This window comes from Diplotaxodon limnothrissa, linkage group LG13 (genome assembly GCF_057381915.1).
Source record: "Diplotaxodon limnothrissa isolate DT_005_m linkage group LG13, D_limnothrissa_male_GT1.1, whole genome shotgun sequence".
Lineage (NCBI taxonomy): Eukaryota > Metazoa > Chordata > Actinopteri > Cichliformes > Cichlidae > Diplotaxodon > Diplotaxodon limnothrissa.
Window position 1 is genome coordinate 8,199,183 of NC_140608.1, and position 22,124 is coordinate 8,221,306.

The 22,124-nt window shown below is 37.8% G+C and overlaps 1 protein-coding gene across 3 annotated transcripts in view; it reads left to right on the forward strand.

Moving 5' to 3' along the window:
- grid1a (glutamate receptor, ionotropic, delta 1a) overlaps positions 1 to 22,124 on the forward strand; it is a 305,904-nt gene that overhangs the window by 260,080 nt on the left and 23,700 nt on the right. For all 3 annotated transcript variants that reach the window (XM_085369740.1, XM_085369742.1, XM_085369739.1), the window contains exons 6-8: positions 6,346 to 6,519; positions 9,359 to 9,520; positions 10,640 to 10,759. In XM_085369740.1, coding sequence (XP_085225866.1) covers positions 6,346 to 6,519; positions 9,359 to 9,520; positions 10,640 to 10,759 — 456 coding nt within the window. The remainder of the gene's footprint in view (positions 1 to 6,345; positions 6,520 to 9,358; positions 9,521 to 10,639; positions 10,760 to 22,124) is intronic.

Here is a 22,124-nt window from a genome sequence, read left to right on the forward strand (position 1 = left end):
CACACTGTTTGTGCATTTCGGCTTCATCTTTGTTAAATAATGACACGTTATTGTTCACCTCAGGTTGTATTTATTGAATTTCCGACCTGGTTAGACATTTTCAAATATTAGATTTCTCGTACAAAAGGCTATATAATAATGTATGTATCTATTTTATGTTATAGCCCTTTTTACCATTAAGCATGTTGAGCATCCATGCAGAAACCTAATTGGGATGTCAAAAAATTATCTATTAACCCAGAAATGGTAACTACAGGAGACATCCAGTGCCATGGTCATAAATCTAAAGGACCCCAGACAAGAGACCTCCCTTATGAAGTACCTTATCTAAATGTTACAGCAGTTACAGCCACAGACGTTTTATGTCATCAGGGTTAATAAATGGGCAGTTGAAATTACATACAGACACACAGCACCTCCAGGCTGCAATTTAAGTTCCATCATAGCAATGAAACGTGCACTACCACAAGTGATGATTCCGGCTTGCACTGTGCCTATAGTTTGGCCTACTGGCCTTGTGAACAATGGTCTGTGTAATCAGAATCAGAATCAGAATACTTTATTGATCCCTGGGGGAAATTATTTTTTGTTACAGTGCTCCATTTTAAACCAACATTAAGACAAGACAGACAATACGCTAACTAAGAATAGTACAATATATACATATATATACATACATACATACATAAGTCACTTATAAATAAATATTTGGAAAAGAAACATGTGTAGTTGTAGCAGCAAACAGTGTGTTAAGTGGATGCGTTGTACAGGGAGATGGCCACAGGCAGGAATGATTTCCTGTGTCGTTCAGTGGTGCTTTTCGGTAATCTCAGTCTCTCACTGAACGAGCTCCTGTGACTGACCAACATGTCATGGAGTGGGTGGGAGGTGTTATCCAACATTGTCTTTATCTTGGACAGCATCCGCCTCTCCGACACCACCTTGAGGGAGTCCAGCTCCATCCCCACAACATTGCTGGCCTTACGGATCAGTTTATTAAGTCTGTTGGCATCTGCGACCCTCAGCCTGCTCCCCCAGCATGCAACAGCATAGAGGATCGCACTGGCCACCACAGACTCATAGAAAATCCTCAGCATTTTCTGGCAGATGTTGAAGGACCTCAGTCGCCTCAAAAAATAGAGACGACTCTGGCCCTTCCTGTAAAGTGCTGTGGTGTTTTTAGCCCAGTCCAGTTTATTGTCAATGTGTACTCCAAGGTATTTATAGTCCTCCACAATGTCAACACTGACCCCCTGGATTGAAACAGGGGTCAAGTGTTTCCTGGTCTTCCTGAAGTCCACGATCAGTTCCTTGGTCTTTGCCACGTTGAGCTGCAGATGATTCTGCTCACACCACGTGACAAAGGAGTCGACCACAGCCCGGTACTCTGTCTCATCATCCCTGCTGATGCATCCAACCACCGCAGAGTCATCAGAAAACTTCTGAAGATGGCAGGTCTCTGTGCAGTGGCTGAAGTCTGTGGTGTAGAGGGTGAAGAGGAAGGGGGAGAGGACAGTCCCCTGTGGTGCCCCTGTGTTGCTAATCACCTTGTCAGACACACACTGTGGGAGACGTACATATTGTGGTCTTCCTGTCAGGTAATCAACAATCCAGGACACCAGAGAAGCATCCACCTGCATCGCTGCTAACTTATCACCCAGGAGGGTCGGCCTGATGGTGTTGAAAGCACTGGAAAAGTCAAAAAACATGACCCTCACAGTGCTCGCCGGCTGGTCCAGATGGGTGTAGACACGATTGAGCAGGTAGATGATGGCGTCCTCTGTTCCGAGACGAGGCTGATAAGCGAACTGAAGGGGATCCAGATGTGGTCTTACTATGGGTCGCAGCTGGTCCAGGATGAGCCTTTCCAGGGTCTTCATGATGTGGGAGGTCAGTGCCACGGGCCTGTAATCCTGGGGGCCACTGGGACGAGGCGTCTTTGGTACAGGGACGAGGCATGATGTCTTCCACATCACCGGGACCCTCTGCAGACTCAGACTCAGCATAAACAGTTTATGAAAGACTCCACACAGCTGGGGGGCACAGGCCTTGAGGACGAGGGGACTCACTCCGTCTGGTCCAGCAGACTTGCCTGAGTGAAGTCTCCTCATTTGCATCTCAACCTGGTATTGAGTGAAGGTGATGGGTGGGGGAGGGGTGTCAGGAATCTCACAGGAGGCAACATGTGAAGAGAGAGGCTGGCACAGTGGTGTGGCTCTGGATTCCAGGCTGACTGCAGGTGAGGTTGTGGGGGTGGGAGCAGACACTGTGGTGTCGAATCTATTGAAAAACAGATTCAACTCGTCGGCTCTATTCTCACCTCCCTCAGCTCCCCTGCTGTTGGTTGGCCTGAATCCAGTGATGGTCTTCATGCCCCTCCACACCTCTCTCATGCTGTTCTGCTGGAGTTTCCACTCCAGCTTCCTCCTGTAATTGTCCTTAGCCTCTCTGATCTTGTCCTTTAGTAACACCTGGACCTTCCTCACCTCCTCTTTGTTGCCCCCTCTGAAAGCCCTCTTCTTGTTGTTGAGGAGGGCTTTGATGTCCTTAGTCACCCACGGCTTGTTATTTGGGTAACAATGAACAGTCTGAGCTGGAACAATGGAGTCGGTGCAGAAAGTTATGTAGTCTGTGATACACTCAGTAAGCCCATTGATGTCCTCGGCGTGAGGCTCACAGAGTGTTTCCCAGTCGGTCACCTCGAAACAGCCCTGTAGTTCCGCTATTGCCTCCTCTGACCACCTCCTAACAGTCCTGGTGGTCACAGGTTCCCTCCTCACAATTGGCACATAGCGGGGGGTGAGGTGAATCAGGTTATGATCTGACCTACCAAGTGGGGGGAGGGAGGAGGAGCTGTATGCATCCTTGACGTTAGCATACAGTAAGTCTAAAGTTTTCTCTCCCCTGGTGGGACAGTCCACATATTGTTTGAATGTTGGTAGTGTATTGTCCAGTGATACATGGTTGAAGTCACCCGAGATCACAATAAAGGCACTCGGGTGCTGAGTCTGTAGCCGAGCTATGGCAGAGTGGATAGTGTCACATGCAGCTGTGGGGTTAGCAGAGGGGGGAACATAAACAGCCACCAAGATGACGTGAGAGAATTCCCTGGGTAAATAATACGGCCTGAGTCCAACAGCACACAGTTCAGTGTCCGGGCAACAAATCCTTTCTTTGATTGTTATGTTGGCAGGGTTACACCACCGGTTGTTAACTAAATGGGATTGCTCACACAGCTGTGCTACCCTATAAAAAAAAATGATAATGAAAAAACAAAACAGTAGATTAATAAATACATCGTTGTTACTCTTTACATATCATCCCACCTTATGTCACATTTCTGATAACCTATTCTAATTAATCAGCCTTTTTAATGGAATTACTATACCATTAAATAATAACTCATGCAAAGATGCAATAATGACTCAAGCAATCTCTGCTTCCATAACTCCTCACCAAAGCTGCAGAAATGACATGATGTGTCCAACCATAGGATGCCCTAGTGTTTGCATCCTCGACTATTTTGAAAAAGTAAAAAAAAAACTTTGTTGGTATGTCTCAGCTTAAAATAACTGCTTTCATCTACTTGAGGAAGTGATACAGTGTCATTAAATAAGCTGTTGTGGTTTATTTAGCAAATCACTTTTTGCTGCCAGCGCTTGAAATCATTATTAATAAAGCCTAATATAACCCTTGTTTAGTTATCATTGGTCTAATTTACCAATTTGAAGATTTAACTCTTAGATCTTCACAAACTGCTGCAGTTAACTGAAGCACAGCTACTGTATGTTATCCACATTATTCCCTCTACATAGTGACCCTAAAATAATAACATATCTAATGTTATTCGGTCCTCGACATTGTTAATAAATAATCGTAATGCTGCTTGCTTGATTACATATGATTTTTCAAATAAATGAAAATAAATGTAATATGTTTCTCGTCGCTGTCACAAGTAAATAAGTTATTTCTTTGTGAAAGTACAGTATTTGGTGTGATTCCAGGTATCACAGTTAACGATCAGCTTTTGGAGGACAGGATTGTATCTAATTTAGAAAATCTTCAATTTTGTACAATTTTCTCAACAGTATCATCATATCTTCTTTTTGATGTATAAGAAGAAGATGTTTATGTATTGAAATCTCCGTTTCTGATAACATCGGTCAATGTGTAACAGATAAGCAAAGACTTCTTTGGATTTCAGTGTTCCTGATGTTTACCTTTATTTTTCTAATATAAAATGACCGCAGGGCAGCAATGATTCATGTATATCACTAGATCATTTCATAATATAATAATATTATTGTCTGTCTAGCTACTGAGAGCTGTTCTCCCTCAAATATGTATTCAAAGGACATAAAAAGGTGTGCGTGTTCATTGACGAGAACACCTCAAAATAATATCATAACCACGGGGCTTTGCGCTTCATGTCTAACTCCTATTTCCTCTTAGCTTAGTCACCCGCAGCTTTAAAAGAGCACCTTAACTGTTAATTAAATGATTGTCAGATTAATGCTATAATTTTTATATATTTCTAGTGAGGGATTAATAACATAGAATGAGCAGCACAAAGAGGATAATTTAGGCTTTCTGTCAGATAGACTTGATTTGATTAATATGTTTTGGTCGTTGAAACATTGCTATACTTTATTCCCTTTTTCTAATATTTAATAGGGTTATTTTGAAGGGGCTTTAACAACTTGAAGTAATTTTGTGACACCTGTAGAGTTTAAAAGTAGTTTGTATATTATCTTTTTTCATCAGAATTAATATTGCAATTTGACTTACAGGCTACTATAATCACATAGAGTGGCCCATTGAGATTAATAACCCTTCTAACGGTTCAATCCATCCCTCAGATGACCATTGCGGTCCGCTTGCTTGAAATATGTGTAATATCTCTCCTCAAAGTTTAAAAGGCACATGTTTCATGAGCCATGTCCTATTGGGAAATGTCACAGCCAGGTCAGGTTATGACATAAATGTCACATGTGATGGTGACAGAATACTTGGACTAGGTGACACTAAAAGTTATTAACTTGGATGGGAGAGCTCATTTCTGTGAACCATGTTGTGAACCATAATTTGCCCGATTAAAGTGTCCTGGCAACTCGTGAATATTCATCAGTTCCACTTGTCTGGCTGTGAAGAGTCTGAAAAAAAAGAGTCATAGGAAAGAAATAGATGAGCTAGAATCACCAATGAGACAAAAGATATTTGGGAAATTGACAAAAGAAAAAAGTTCAGCGTGCTCACCACATTGCGTTTTTACAATATGTGTTTTTGACTTAAGGTATATGTAAGAAGAACAGTGTTGAAAAGCAAAAGGCAGTTTGTAAAAAGGCAGATTTGGACTGACAATTTGTAGTGAAGGAACAAGACTGATGGTCAGGTAAAGTAAGGTAAAGGTACAAAGAAAGACTTATTAGGAGTGATGGGAAGATAATAAGAGATTGAAAACCACATTAGGCTGAAAGAAGAAAGGGCCTATACAATGACAGAGTCCCTGAGAAATGAACACTGAGTCTGGACAGAAACCAGCAGGAGAAAAATAATTTAGGGAGGTCAATGCAAAAGAGGTAGATCAAAATGTCTGATTAGGAAAACTGATAAAGAGCATGTATTGAGGGGTGTTTGGTGAGGGACCTGGGGATACTTGAGTCTTGACCCGACAAAACCTCACAGCTTTATTGTCAGATGGCATATGAACTCAGTGTTTCCCCGGAGACTCATTGTCTGCCTCAGCATTGACGATTGTCTGGCTCTGAAAACTAGTAGGCAGCTCAGTGTCTCATGAATATTGATCTGATGCTTCACACAAGTATCCCCCATAGAAGAGGACCTGAACTATTATTGTGATGGATATACTTCAAATGATCATTGATTTGACTCTGTAATGGCAAAACAAGAAGGCTTTGTAGAAAATGAAGTCTGTCTTTAATTGCTAAAAAAGGTGTTTAAATCTTGAAATGACTACAATTATTAAAATATTTTGTGTTTTTTTTAATAGAAAAAAACATTAACTTAATTAATTTGGTTTATTTAACAGACGTATTTGATGAATTAAGCTTTGGTTAAACATTAAACATTTATAAATTGATACAGAAAATTGACATTCTTAAAATGAAGATGACCAAATAAGTTTACATTTCAGCCTCACCATTTATCCATTTTTAAGTCAAGCCCCTCCAAAGTTCTATCTTATTCAAATTTCCACTAAAATCCACAGTTTATCTCATTATTTCACATTGTGCAAATGTCACAATCTAATACAATATGTGACTTTTCATAACTTGTATTCAGTGGAAAGGGGGAATTAAACTGCTTTGTCATTTTCACCTTTAGGAGGTGAGCGATGCAGACATCATGGAGTTAGTTCACAGCTCTCTGGGGCGAATGACCATCATTCGTCAGATCTTCCCGTTGTGGAGGGATACCAATGTTCGCTGTATGAGGAACAATCATCGCATCTCGTCTCTGCTCTGTGACCCTCAGGAAGGCTATCTACAGTCCCTGGAGGTAAAATATACTGAAATATGTACTTTTGAAGCCTTACAAGATTGTCACTCAGACTATATTGACCTGCACGTTACCGTTTAACAAATGCAGTACAATCTATTAACTTTTTTTTTTAGTCTTGTTTAATATGACAAACAAAATTAAAAAAAAAATACTCTTTAGAGTAAGTTAAAGGACTATTATACTAATGCCTGGCTCCATAAATCAGGACTCTGAAGATTCTTATCAATATCAGGTATTCTACAAAATATCTATAAAAATTTTAATGGTGAATAAAAAACTGCATAAATGCACTTAAGGCAATATGATTTGAAGCCATGTGAATTATTATTTAATTTAGACAGTGGAAGGTTGACGTGATTCCTTAATCAAACATACATGTGAATACATTCTACTATATTGTGTATAAACATTTATTAGGTCCCATACTGATGCTGTGCTTATTTATATAAACAACCACTCTTATTTTTTTCCTTTTTCTCAGTGTGATGAAGTGTGTAATTTTGCACAACCAGACCAAATACTGGTGGCATATTGGAGTGTTAAATGGTTCCTTATCGTTTGCTTGAGGTGACTGTAAAAGGTTATAAGTACCTGTTGTCAATTTGAATGCAGTCGATTTCAGCAGATTTTAGTGGAGATGGTTTCTTTTATTATTATTTTTTTCCTTTAATCAGGAAAAAGTAACAAAACAGGTAAAGAAAAATCTCTGCTCTTAAACCTTCATTGTCAATGAAAATACTGAGCGTGCTCGAAACACATGTGTTTAATTAAGAGCCTTTAAAGATGCACAACAGTAGCAGTGTGATGGACATTGTCACAGTGGGTTTTAGACTGATAGCAAGTTCATGCTTGTTCTTTTTTGTTAACTTTATTTTTTTGCCTTATACATTTTGCTGTGGATACTTTTAAGATAATAAATGTGTGCTTCAGACCAACAAACTTATTTAATATACTTCATCCAGTACCAGTGACAGATAAATGAAGCAAGATGTGTTTTTTTCTGGTTTGTGTTTACCACAAATTGCCTGTATAAAGATCTGAACGTAATTACTTACACAAATTTTCCCCGGTATTTGTAGTGACTGGTACAGCATACGCATGCAACCATAGTGTAAAGTACAAGCATCTGCCAAGTGCCAATGAATACAAATACTAACTGATTATGCATGCAACAGAATATATATTAAACTCCCTTGGTACGATAATTATGAGGGACATGAATGCCCATGAATATCAATGACTGCAGCTTAGTGTGTCTAGAGACTAACTGGCAGAACAGAGCAAATTATTGTTTTAAATGAAGGAAAAGGGTTGTTTTAATAACACGCAAATAAATTTAAGTGGCAATGAACCCAAATTACTGTAAACCCGAAATCAGTGCATTACTTGTTAATAAAATCTGAAACTGCAAGCTTAATAAAGGCTTCTGTAGTAAAAGGTATGCTCTAAAAATTCTGCTGCCTTTGATTCGTATTAAGGATTTATCAACCAGAGGAAAGGTAAATTCAATCAGTGACAAGAAGGGTCAGTGTAGAAGACTCGCCGTTTGGCTTTCTTGTCTTCCTTACACAATGTCATTCTCTTCTTTGAGTCTTTAAAGTAACCTCACTCACCCAGCCACGTATTGCTTTCAATGCAGAGTTAAGAGGGGCTCCTTACACCTCTCACACTTTTGATCAATCCATCCATCTGGAGTGAAATGGCTGTGCTCCCTGTAGCGCTATTGAAATGTTCACATTCCTTTTTATCCGTACTCCAGACAGATGGCAAAACCATGAAAGAGGGTTAAATAACGGGTAATGGCCGTTTTAAGCATTCATCAGAATTGTTAAACAGTGAGTAAAGTACAGTGCTTTACTGTACTAATAAGCCCTTTTTCAATGCTTCAGCTGTGGTGTAACCTTAGAAATCCAGAGATATCAAGCTGCATCTCACCTGGACTTAGCTTCTGACTCGGTGACCTTGGGGAGTTAACTTACATGATGTCTTACCACAGAGAAGCCGCTGCTTGGAGTGGCAGCTACTATTGCCTCTCTGGATATTCTGCTGTGGGAGGATTTGACTTGACTTGACCTAGAGGAGCTATCAAATCCACTGTCACACTATAACAGCAAGCATTTGACATGATTCCTCACACGACACACTGCAATTGAATGGGACACTGAATTCATTAGGCATGTGATTACCGAAGCAGAAACAATTGTTGTTTTGGCATCAGACTGCAGTGGCATCATGACCTTCGCCTCCTGAGTGTTTCATGGAAATTGTTTCACAAATGGAAAAAGTCAAATACCATCATTTTTCAGCAAATCAGCTTCAGTGCTCAAGTAGAAAGCTTCCTGCAAACATAAATTTGGACAGTCATGAAAGAAGTAAGCAACCCGGTCTTCTTTTCATCACCAAAAAGAGGTCCAACTGTCGAAAGTCTTGTCATCATCAAAAGGCGTAGAGGCAATGTGTGGGCATCCTCCAGTTTCTTGTATGGCTGTGGATTCAAAGCAGAAAAGAGCATAGTATAATATGTCCATGTGCACATCTGCAAGGGAGTATAATTGTGGTGTCCCACTGTCAGACAAAAGAAGCAAGAGTTTATTATTCACCAACAATATTTCCTTTTTCTTTTTTTACAGCCCACCTCACCAGAATGAAAAACAAATACTTTTTACTTGTGTGCCACTGCTTTGAGTTTCAGCACCGAGACACTGTGATATTTCCTGCAGTCCTGAAAACTAATATTTGTTTTCTTGGCGGTATGCTGAGTTTGTGTGCTGTTCTGTGTCACAAAGAAGAAACCAAGAATATTTTTTTATTTTATTTTATTGTTTTCCCTCATCAGGTGTCCAATCTCTACTTGTATGATAGCGTATTGATGCTGGCAAACGCCTTCTATAGGAAGCTTGAGGACAGGAAGTGGCACAGTATGGCCAGCCTTAACTGCATGAGGAAGTCTACCAAGCCATGGAATGGAGGATGGTCTATGTTGGACACTATTCAAAAGGTATTTGGGATTGAAGTCACTGTTGCTTTTTGTTTGGTTTTGGCTTGTTTTTAATATAGACACTGCTGTTTCCTTCTAGTTTTTCTTCTTCTAATAGCAGTTGTTTATGGAGTATTTTTTGTCACATATGACTAAGAGTCTGAAATGCATAATGAAGAATTTATGAGAAGCATTAGCATCTATAAAGGGGATTTTTACACTCAAAAGACAGAATGGTGCAATGAACTATTCAGTTATTTTTAAAATGAAACCAGTTTTTATTTTGTGGAAGATTCTGGGCTTTGACGCCTTTGCTCGTACAGCCGTCTCTGTTCCCTCATTGAAATAAGGCGTATTATAGCAGAAAGTGGCTCGATATCATCCATTTCAATCTGATAATGGAATTTTTCATTGTTGCAGAGAGTCATGCTGGTTTAATCTTAAGTGTGAGAGGAAATGACCAAGTTGAGCATGACAAAACGGCAAAGAAAAATGGTGTTCATTGTAGCGGCTATCATATTGTTATGTTATGTCATTCATATGACATGATTTAAGTGAACTAAATTTTCTCTTACACTTTAAGCTTCTTTCTAAAATGCATACAGCGTTTTGACTGGTTAGTGCTTCACAACAACTCAACGTTTGGCTGAACTTTTCTAAATTGTTTTTGATAACCTCCTACTGTACCTAAAGGTCTTGTGGAATGGAATTCATAGGTTAAGGCTTATCATCTTAGAAGTTGCATACATTTTATGGAATGAAGGATGGTAAACAAAACTCTAAATTTATACAGTTCTGTGCAACAAAGCTCCATCTGAGCTTTCGTTAAACGACTTTTTATTTTAAAAGTAGTTGATTTTTTTCTCTACAGAGCCTATTCTATAAAGCAAGTTAATCAAATAAACCAATTGTTTAATGTAACTAAATTTTGATGAAAATATTATGTGCAAAGATATTTATTTTGTGTAATAGAATATGTGTAGGCTATTTGTTGTTATTGTTATTATTTTTTTTCCAATACCTGTAAACTTGCCTAGATCGTAGACACAAGCACACACCTTACAGGACTTACCGCTGCTTCTTCCCTTTCTTTTTCATAACATCTCACACATTTAATACATTCAGCTGTTGTTTCAACAGGGGCGGATAAGTGGCCTGACTGGACTGATGGATTTCCGTGCCGAAGGCTCTAATTCTCATGTACAGTTTGAGATTCTTGGGACCAGCTACAGCGAGACATTTGGGAAAGATGTGAAACGGGTCAGTCTGGAAAATTTTATGTATACTTATTGTACTTGTCTCTTGAGTCCTGGAAAATGTACCAAACACTTGGCAATTGTTTTGCAAGTTGTGACAGTAAAACAAAAGGAAAAAGAACAGAGACACAGAATCAGATTTATTAGGACATGTGTTCTCCTTTTCATATCCATAAGTAAGCATATAATATATTATACAGAATAATATATTGGATTTTGCAACATTTTCTTTTCACAACATCATATATTCTGTACATTAGAACACAAGCTAGTTCATTGGAATAGTGCTGGGTGTTTACTTAGTTGAGGGCTGTAGAGAAATGTAACTAAAATTAAACTGTCATCATGCAAATGCCCCTTTTCAAATCACCTATATTTAGGCAGTCAATTTCAGAACAAGGAAAACTGTTGTCCTGACAGTTTATTTTCTGTAAATGTTTATTTATCGCACGTAACAGTTGTGGCTAACTTATTACCAGCGAGGACCCTCTAGGATATGTGTCCATGAGAATCAAAACTTGGTAAACCTTTTTATCAGATATCTTAAAGGTCCTTTGGGGGTTTTTGCTAGAGGAAATATTCCATCGAAGCTGTCCACTTGTCTTTTGGTTTTGTATCGTCACTTCCCAATCTTTATTCTTTGGTTCAAAGCCCTGAAGTTAAACGTTATTTCTTGGTTCAGGAGGTGAATTAAATGAACTTACATGCAGGGCAGATACTCATCTGTACGTAAACCCCTGAAAGCTGTGGTCACAGGGATTAACTACTTGTCAATTAGGTGCCAGGTATTTGGGTGCCCTCTACTGGAGCTCTGGAATTAAACTGCTCTTTTTCCTATAGTCATCCATTTCATCACACCAACCATCTTGGCTTGTTCTACGATCCAAGAATTCAAATAAAAAGTGTGTGTGTGTGTGTGTGTGTGTGTGTGTGTGTGTGTGTGTGTGTGTGTGTGTGAATATACTTTTATTATTAGAGTTATTATTAAAACACACCATCTCTCATGACGGACACAGACATTTGCCTGTTTTCCATCAGGCTCTGTAAGTTGATTTTGGACTTTTTACTGCAAAACTTGTTTGATCTTTGCGACGGGGTAGAGCTGAAGTGAGAGATTGAGAGCATTATTTGTGCTCTCCTTTCTTAGCTGTAATTTGTTTGTCGCTGTTTGTCCTGATTCAGTCAGGGGCTTCTTCTTGAATGAAGAGGAATTGAGTTTCTTGGCAATCTATGTAGAGCAGGACTGACCAGAAGCGGTAATGAAGATTTAATCACGACTCAGCCTAACAGAAATCATGGAGCCAATTCATCATAATGTGGTCATTAGCATTAGCTAGGAGGACAGACACCCAGAGGAACATATATACACACTGTGCACTCCATAATAAACATGCACTGTACAGCCTGTTTATCTGTCTGAGATCCTTGTTGAATCTCAGAAACCTTCAAGCATACAGCCAGGCAAACATAGAACAGAGGCCAGAGAGCAAGCTAACATGTGGACGCTTATATCTCAAAATCATTAGAGGCACAAGGGGACAGCAAGGTCAGATAATGGGGTGCCAGCTGCATTCAGTGCTGCTGTTCATTACCCGGTGTGTTCACTAGCTGGCAGAACCATTTACTCTGAGAAAACAGACATGAATTCATCTACCGCTCCACTCTCTTTCTGTACGACACTAATTATTATACCACACTAGAATGCCTCTGCAATATGATGCAGGTTCCTGTTTTTGCTGTACTTTTTCTTTCCCAAGTTGGGTGTAAAAGTGAGTCCATGCCAACCCCTCTCCACCCTTGCCAGCCATCCCCATTCTGTCCCTTTTACTTCCCTTTTATCCTTTCTTCTCATTTCCCATCCTGCTCATCCTTCCCTCAATCTGGTCACTTCTTCCCTTCTTCACTAACCCTTTCTGCTCATTTTTCAGCCCTGGTTTCCTCCCTTTCCATCATCATTTATCTGCATTCAGTCCATTTTCTTCCCAGCCTGATAGGTCTTAGATGAGGCATCTTTCTGGTTAGAAACTGTAATGAAGACTGAAATACTATTTCCTGGATGGCTACTGTGAGTTTTCTCCACCATCTAGAACTGATGCAGAGTGATCGATGCTGTTGTTGTTGTTGTTGTTGTTGTTTTGGTTTCCCAGTTTGCTCTTATTGATGTGTCAGCTCGTCTATAAGCAGATATTGCTAATGACTTCCAGCTTACACGAAGCTCTCATAGAGAAAAGTCAATTCATTTGAATGTAATTATTCCTTCAAGCCACTATCTTGCATGTATCATGCAGTAGTTATTCGCGATTGTGTCTACAGCAACAGCGCTGGTGTTAATGTATTATTCGGAACCACTTTTTAACACACTTAAACTAAAAATATTACCCTACATTAAATATTACTGTATATCTGCTTGATAGTCTCTTAAAAGGGCTGCTTTGAATTCTCTTCATTTAATTTTATGGTTGCAGTGTTAGTCATGGAACTATAACATGCAGCAGCTAGTGCTGATGTTCCCGTTGACACTGTTCCTAACTGTCCTATTTTGCAATGAAAATAATCTATGATATGGCGGCCTAAGAAATGTTTGTTGGGAGCTAGATTCCAAACTAGAAGATATTACGAACATACTTTAATCTAAAAACGTTTTGAGTCCTAACAGGAGTTCAGTTTGCTACAATGTAAATGCACAGCATTTGCTGAATCTGGTAATTTGGCTGGTTATTACAGTACAGTACATGCATGTTTTAAACTCCTCCCCAGGATACTAAAACGACTTTTTCATCAGCAGTTATAATCTGGTATGTCTGGAGACTAGCTTCTTGGCAGATTTAAGTAAAAATGCACCAGATTCAGAAGAAAGTACATGTTAACACTTCTAGTTGCCAACACTTTTCTAAAACCTACCCAAGTGCTGCTAACTGGAGCAGTCTTTGCACCATATCAGACCGAGTCTGTGCGCACATAATCCGGCCAAATCTGGCAACGTTGCATTGACCAAGCCAAGCTTAGACACCAGGGATCCAGGTGTATTTCCCTTTGTTAAATCAGTCGCTTAGTCTGGATAAAATCACCCTTTAATGTTGTGACTTTTGATATTCATGATAGTAGATAGTAGGTTCACATGAGCTCTAATGTGGCTTGTTGCACGGCCATCTAAAAAGCAGGCATTTATTGATCGCTGATTTATTCATCCTCAACCCTATTTCTCATAGACCCATGAGGCAGAAATGACATTAAATAGTCTCTAAAGGGCACGTCTCTCTTTCCAACAATAGATCTACAGGGGGTTGATAGGGCTGTTGATCTAGCGATTCATTTGCCAGGCTCTGAGATGTCTAGCTTCGGGAAACTCACTTTCTGGCTCCTGTGCTGGTTTTCCAATCTCCTGTACCTACTTTGGTTGTAACCCACAGGTGGATAAAGATCATTTCACAAACTAAAACGCAAATTAGGTAACCTTTATTTTAAATGTTATATCATAATGTACTTCTGGGCCAATTAAAATTAATTATTTTTGCTGGGTCTGTGGTCTCACCAGATAATTATTACATATGGAAAGTAATAATTAAGTTTTTTTTTTTTTTTACATACGTTCAATCACAGGCCCCTGTAAGCAGTGCCAGACACCTGTTAATGCTGAAAATCCTCAGTTGACAATTGATTGATAAATTAACAGCTTACTGAAGCTCCATTAACCATATCCAATTTATTTAGTTTGGTAAAGTTGCATAGTCAGAAATAAATAAATCACAGAAGCATTGTAATCCTGTAACTTGTGCAACTGTTATCATGTGCAAATTGCCTTTTCTCACAAGTGTCTGCATAAAAGAAAAGCATTAAAACTGTCTGTACCCACTTATGCTTGTCTGACTGCCACACTGTGCTGACAAAAGTAAATCCTTCTGAGAGTCTCAAATAATTGGATGAAAAGTGGATGATATTCTCTTCATCCCTGAATGTATTTTCTCTTACATGCTTCAATCCATCATAAAAATAATACTGAACAAATGTTAACACCCTTATAACCGGTGATATGATTTTAAATGTGCAAAATCATCTGCTCTTTGTTCACTTTTCAGTAAATTTAATGAGTTGAAAACAGAACCAGTGCCCTACGTTTTACGTTAGCCTGCAAATTTGCATGTCACACCATCATATGTTCACAGTATTTTTAAAGTCGACACTGTATACAGTGACTCAATGGATCTGCCTTTCTTCACCTTTTGTATGTAGTCGTTTACTATAATAATTCATATAAAAAGAGAGGAAGGGTTATACTGCTGCTTGAATAACTGCACTCATCAAACTACTGTGGCACACACTGTACATTGTATTAAAAGTCTTAGTATAAATGCATGAATAGCAAATAACAGGGAGAAAAACTGATCACTGAGTGCTTTTATTTTACTTCTGGTTTTCTTAAGGCAATGATTTCTATTCAGAAATGGGGTGAACTCATTTTCATTTTGTATTTCTTCTTCCTTTTCCGTTTTGTTCGTTTCTATTCCCCTTCATTTCTTTTTTTTCCACTGTCTGACACAGTTTTACAGACTAAATCCTGCTTCATGTTGCTTATTAGAGGTTAGAGTGATAGACTGGCGCCATGTCTGCCAACCTCATTTTTAGTATATCAGGACAGATAAGATGTCTCTTTTCTTGGTTAATTTAAATGGCTAGCTTATTTTTCACTGTAGTGCTGATGATTAGAGATAACAGAGCCAGTCCCACTCCAGTGTTTTCCTCTGGGATGGAGAAGGTAAAATGGAACATTAAAAATAAATAAGTATTGTGTCCATTTGTACAGACAAATCATGACAACACATGTGTGAGTACTTATTACAGAGAAACTTTTGCAGCAGGGATAACTCTTGTCGGTACTGTCAGGGCACTGGTGCATTAACATCTGTTTGGGTTTTGAGTTGAATGGCAGTATATAATTACAAATGCTATTAGCTTGCTCTATCAATTTACCTTTCTTAAATTTTGAAATGTGAATTGTAGCTACAATAACCAGTGCAGCTTCAATTACCCTGTGACTTTTATTGTGTGCTCTGACACAGTGTGTTTTTTATCCATTAAATTATTTACATTTACATTTTGTTATTTATATATTATATATATTATATAGTAATATATGTATGGTCGGAGGGTAAGATGGCGCCGCCATTGCGTGCAATAGGTCGGCAGCCTTATGAAATTTCCCCTTGTGGGACTAATAAAGGTACCGGTATATCAAATCAAATCAAATCAACTAAATGTATAAAAAGTAGGAAGCACCAAGTTTTTGGAGCAGTATTTTAATAACAGAAATCAAACAGTTTTGGTGCATTTTTTTAGCCTTGCAACAGACTAGCAATCTTTCCAGGGTGTACCCCCCTCTAAAATAGTCTTCTAGGATAGGCTCCAGCCCTTGAATCTGATGTGCTGAAGAAAATGGATTGATGGACTTTTTAAAAAAATGGGAATATAGTATGTAAGGCAAAATTTCAGTCAGTATTTGGTTTGGCCACCTTTAGTCCTTGTCACAGATGACGTTTCTTTAAGGATGCAGGTGGAATTCTCCAGACTTCTGACTGATAGCGTTCTATTATGCGCTTTCCTATCCCAGCATGCTTTTCCTACACTGGCAGTGTTTATGGGATCATTATCATCCTGAAAAATGAAGCTGTTGCCAATCTGAAACTTTCTTGATGATAACGTGTGGTGGATCAATATCTGACAGCACTTTCCTACTAGACGTCTGTCCTGAACTCCTCTGTACATATTGAGGACAATTTGAATCAAGTTTGGATTCAACACCAGTCGCCGCTTATTTCCCGCCCAGTTTGTGTGTAATCTGGCACATTTCAGCCTTTCTCTTTGCTTCTGTTTGTTCATAACTTGGCTGCATAACAGCCCCAATTTCACTTAGACCATTTCTGATAAGGCTTCAATGAACAGAAGATGAATTAACTGAAGACCCAGATACATCTCTCAGGTCATGCGTCATAAAGCAAAAAAATATACAGAAATTAGGGGTGACTTAATACTTTTGCACAGTACTACAGTATGGCATTAAATGTATTTAGTATGTATGTATTTGGATTGTAATGATATTGATATGATAGTGGTTAAAAGAGTCATTGAGGCTATTATAAAACCATTTACATACATCTGTAATTTATCATTTCAAACTGGTCGATTTCCAGACAGAATGAAAATAGCAAAAGTTATACCTCTATACAAATCTGGAAACAAACACCATTTTACAAACTACAGGCCTGTCTCTTTACTACCCCAATTCTCAAAAGTTCTTGAAAAACTGTTTAAAAACAGACTGGAAAAATTTATAGATAAACATAAACTACTCACTGAGAGTCAGTACGGATTCAGATCAAGCAGATCAACATCATCGGCACTATTAGATTCAATAGAATACATCACAAATTCCATAGACAAAAAGCAATATGTGGCTGGGTTATTCATAGACTTGACAAAGGCATTTGACACTATAGATCATGATATATTAATAAGAAAACTGGAACGTTATGGTGTCAGAGGGGTAGTTTTAGATTGGGTCCGGAGTTATTTAAGTGACAGAAAGCAGTTTGTGAAAATAAATGGTGGTTGCTCCTTATGTATGGACATTGCTTGTGGTGTACCCCAAGGGTCAGTTTTGGGTCCAAAATTCTTCAACTTGTACATTAACGACATCTGTAAAGTGTCCAAAGTATTAAAAATGGTTCTCTTTGCTGACGATACAAACATTTTTTGCTCTGGTGATGATCTGCAGAATTTATTGGAGGATATGACTAATGAAATAAGTAAAGTGAAGTTCTGGCTTGATAAAAACAAATTATCATTAAATTTGAATAAATCTAAACTGATGTTATTTGGAAATAGTAGTTTAAATACAAATGCAAAGATTCAAATAAATGGTGTTGATATTGAAAGAGTCAGTGAAAATAAATTTCTGGGGGTAATAATAGATGAAAAACTTAACTGGAGAGCTCACGTAAGATATATTCATTCCAAAGTATCACGAAGCATTGCAGTACTAAACAAGGCAAAACAGGTATTCGACAGAACATCACTTCATATTCTCTACTGTTCACTGGTTTCACCATACTTAAGCTATTGTGCAGAGGTCTGGGGCAATAACTATAAAACCACATTACATTCACTTTTTACTCTTCAAAAGAAAGCAATTCGAATCATCCACAATGCAGGTTATAGGGAACATACAAACTCACTATTTTTGCAGTCTGAAATATTGAAAATTGACGATATAGTGAAATTCCAAACAGCACAAATTCTATTCAAAGCAAAAAATAAAGAACTGCCAGGTAATATTCAGAGTATGTTTTTTTTGAAAGAAGGAAGTTATAATTTAAGGGGTTTTTGTAACTTCGAAACAATGAAGATACGTACTACAAGAAAAGGCTTTTGTGTTTCTGTTCAAGGAGTGAAACTATGGAACAAACTGAATATGGAATTAAAGCAATGTCCAAACATAAAACTGTTCAAAAAGAGTTATAAAAATATGATCTTCTCGATCTATAAAGAAAAGGAAAATATTTAAATTAAGTGAATGTCTCTATTTAAAAACAAACAAACAAAAAATTCATGATGTGATATTATAGTATATAGTATATCAGAAATCTGTTCACTATTTTTATTACAAATTATACCAGTAAGGAAGCTGACTAAATATTCACTGATAATTTATGGGACAGGGGTGGGATTAAATAAGTGTATACTTCTTCCCACTCCCTTTCAACATGTAAATTAATCAGAATGTTTTTTTGTATGTAATTTGTATAGTATTTTTTTTCTCTCTTATTTCTTTTCTAAATGTACTTGTATATTGTTCACATGTTGAAATAAATTACCAATCAATCAATCAATTAATAAGAACGGTTGATTCAAGGACACCTAGAAAGGCTCACCTGACACAAGCAGTGACTGGGGTAGGCATACTCATATGATGAGTCACACAAAGATTGTGGGTCAATAAGAAGCTTTCTTGTATGATGAGCTTGTCAATATGTAAGCACTTGGCTCACTAAACTAGCAAAAAGGACAAGCAGAATAGCTGCAACTAGCTCAAACTGTAGTTCCCTGTCCATAATGATGAACATTTAAAAGTTTCCATAAAATGGAACCAAATGCTCTCTGTTAGTTTTTTTAGACCATCCAATAATTGAGACAGTAGTGGCGCCGTGAAAGGAGAGCTGTCTGACTGCCATCCTTTTGTTTTCAAATAGTCATTGGCATTTACTGAGCAATATTACAGATGATTATTTAAATCTATTGAGCATCATGACCATTAGCTAAATAGCAGCCTGTTTTTGTTGTGACTTTTTAAATGGTTTAGAGCATTCTCATTTGCACAATATCCTCCAAACAAAGCATACACCTTCCAAATAATTTAACACATGTGACTTTGTTTGAACTTAAATAAATAGCACAAGTAAAAGGACTGCTTTAAAATTGTAGGAGAGGTCTTCTAAGAAAAGTACATATCATCGCGATTAAAAATTGCCGGTGGTATAAACCATCATCTTAGTTTGTTCAATTGCCGTTCAGGAGAAATCCATTCACAGGAAGCAGGTTAGGTTGATCTTTATTTTTTCACATAATTGTATTGTTGTATCATAAAAAAAACTTGAAATGGGAGGTTAGTACTAAAAAGTGGTTAGTACTACCTTATTATTATGCAAAGAAACATCTATGGCTCACCTTCATATAATATTATAATTCTCTTTGGTGTCTATTCATGAAATTAGATACAGTGCTGTCAAAGAATACATATCAATTTTAACTATTTGAAATGGTTTTACTGATTATTTTCAGCTTTATTTATTTTTCAATCTATGAATTCATACTTCAGTAGCAGCTGTGCTTTCTGTCTTCTCACATACTTGACATACACTTGACTATCAACATAGCCTCTCCTCGAGAATGAGGCGGAAATTGCATGACATTTTCAGAGATGTGTGTGCCCTACTTGAACTTTTTATTAGAGCAAACATGTACCTCATTGTCAAATTAAAGCGTTGTTACATTTAACAAGACACTCTTAATTAAGATTTGTTTCCCTCAGCGACATCGTAATTTTCCCAGTTGTTTCTTTGTGGAATTTATTCCCCGTGAATTCTTGGATTTCCTCCCATAGACTGAATAGGGATCGGACTTCCATCATAAGATCTGCAGTCCAAAATGAAATTAGCAAAAAAATTATATTTACAAGGTGAACATTAGCCTCAGATAGAAGATTTGTTCATTCATTCAAAAGTCCTGTAACGTGTGACTAAATGCTTAGCGATGCAAAGACTTTAGAAAAAGTTAAACCCTAATCAAAGGAAGAGCTCGAAGGAGCAGGGAAAAAGTCATTTCACATTAAACAACAAAAATCAAACAACAAAAAACATTTTTTTTGTAATACATCCTCTCTTGACATAAATACCCATCCTTTTTCACTGTCACATCCTCGGAAATCTCATCACATTTCCTTTATTTGTTGCAGACAGATTGCATTATTATGTTCTAGTAAAGCAATTTTTAACCTACAAGTGACTTTTCAAAGCTGGTAATCAAAGGCCACCGTGTGTTCATTCATTTGTTACTCTTTCAGATGCAAGGAGTGTGGCTTTGCCATATATATTGTTTGTGACCTTCCTGGTGGCATGCTGGTGTGCAAAGCTCTGTGAAGTAGAAGTGTTCCTCTTTAGTGTTCTTCAGTTTACAGAGCACAGATTGCTCAGTGTTTTTCACTGAGGGCAAAGCTGCTCATGGAGAAAATAGACCCCTGTGAAGCAAGCAATGCAGACTGACATTTTGCCCCAGCACACACTTAGAAACACAAACATGCAAGCCAGTTGTATACTCCGATGATCCAAAGCATTATTACCACTTATATATGAGGCGAATAACGTCTGTTCTCCCACTCAGCATGTTGGATGCGAGACAAATGGACAAATGTGAGTTTGACTGGTGCATCTCAGAAAGAAAGAGGCTTAGGGGGGTGTCTCAAAACATGAACTGGAGATAGGGTGTGGACTGATGGACTCGAACAAGTCTGATCCATCTTTGATCCACCGTTATCCACCATGAACTTGAACAAGTTGACTATTACAGTAGAAGTGTTGAATACATGCTTTCAGAGCTATGCTCATAACCTTTGTAAGGTTCATATATTTCCAACAAAACATGATTTAATGCAAGAAATGACATTTTAGTCACGCATATGTGACTAAACACAAACAGTCATCCATGATCCTTGACTGTGCTTAGAAGTCACAATTCATTAGTGGAATCCTGCAGGAGGAGAAAACTGTTCACATACCAACAGAAGCTGATGTGCTACAAGCATGATTCATTTCATCGATCATTTTGCAGTAAAGCTATACATAGCAATGAGAATTTGTAAACTTGCATGCTCTGCAGATGGGCTGTGAAGAACAAAAGATCCAGCTGATAATGAAATGCACTTGTGATGTTTTATCAAAGCCTCTGTGATTGCCTCAGATACTTGCTTTTTATTCACAGATGAATGCTTTTGTTGCTCCCTTATTTGTCTGCAGTAATTGTTGCTTTCTCTTGATGGTGTTGTTGTTTGTAATTTTAAGTTTGCATTTGTGAATGGTGTAAGTAACTTTTTTCTTCATTTTGTTTTTCTTATAAAACATTTAGTCAAACAGAACATTGCAAGAACAATAGACAACAGATACAAAATAACACCTAAGATAAGATTATTAACGCACACTTTATTACACTAATATAATCATATTTTAATACTCAAACACGCCTTATGTATGTTTATATGAAACAGAGAAAGACCATTGGTGCTCACATGTTCTATGTAGCAGTTTGGACAATGATCAAACAACTGAGGAAGAGTTTCAAAATCCTTTTGATTTGAGCACACAGATGGGCCTGGATTGCAAGGGGTCTCACTGTCTCTTCAGCATGTGACAGTTTTCTTTGGCATAAGATTTGCCGGTTACATTTGTGTTCATTATAGTGTTATCATCTGCTGGCTCAGCATCCACTGAGCGAGGTTAGGTGGAATAAGCTAACTAAATGCTTAAAAACATTTTTTAAAAAATCTTCTTTGAAATTAAAAAAAATTTAAGCTAAAATAATGATTTAAAATAAATGTTGGAATAAAATAAAACTCATATATGCTTTACTATATTTTAAATAGACTAATCTAACAAAACTATAGTATGAGTGACTTTTGCATACTTTCTATAGCATACTGCTTTTTTAATGTTTTCGCTGGAGCTCGATGTGCTGTTGGCAAAAAAGGTCTGTTGTCTGACCGTGGGCTACCATTCTTGTCCTGTCAGCTCAAATCTCAAAGACCACTCCAAATGACACGTCGGATC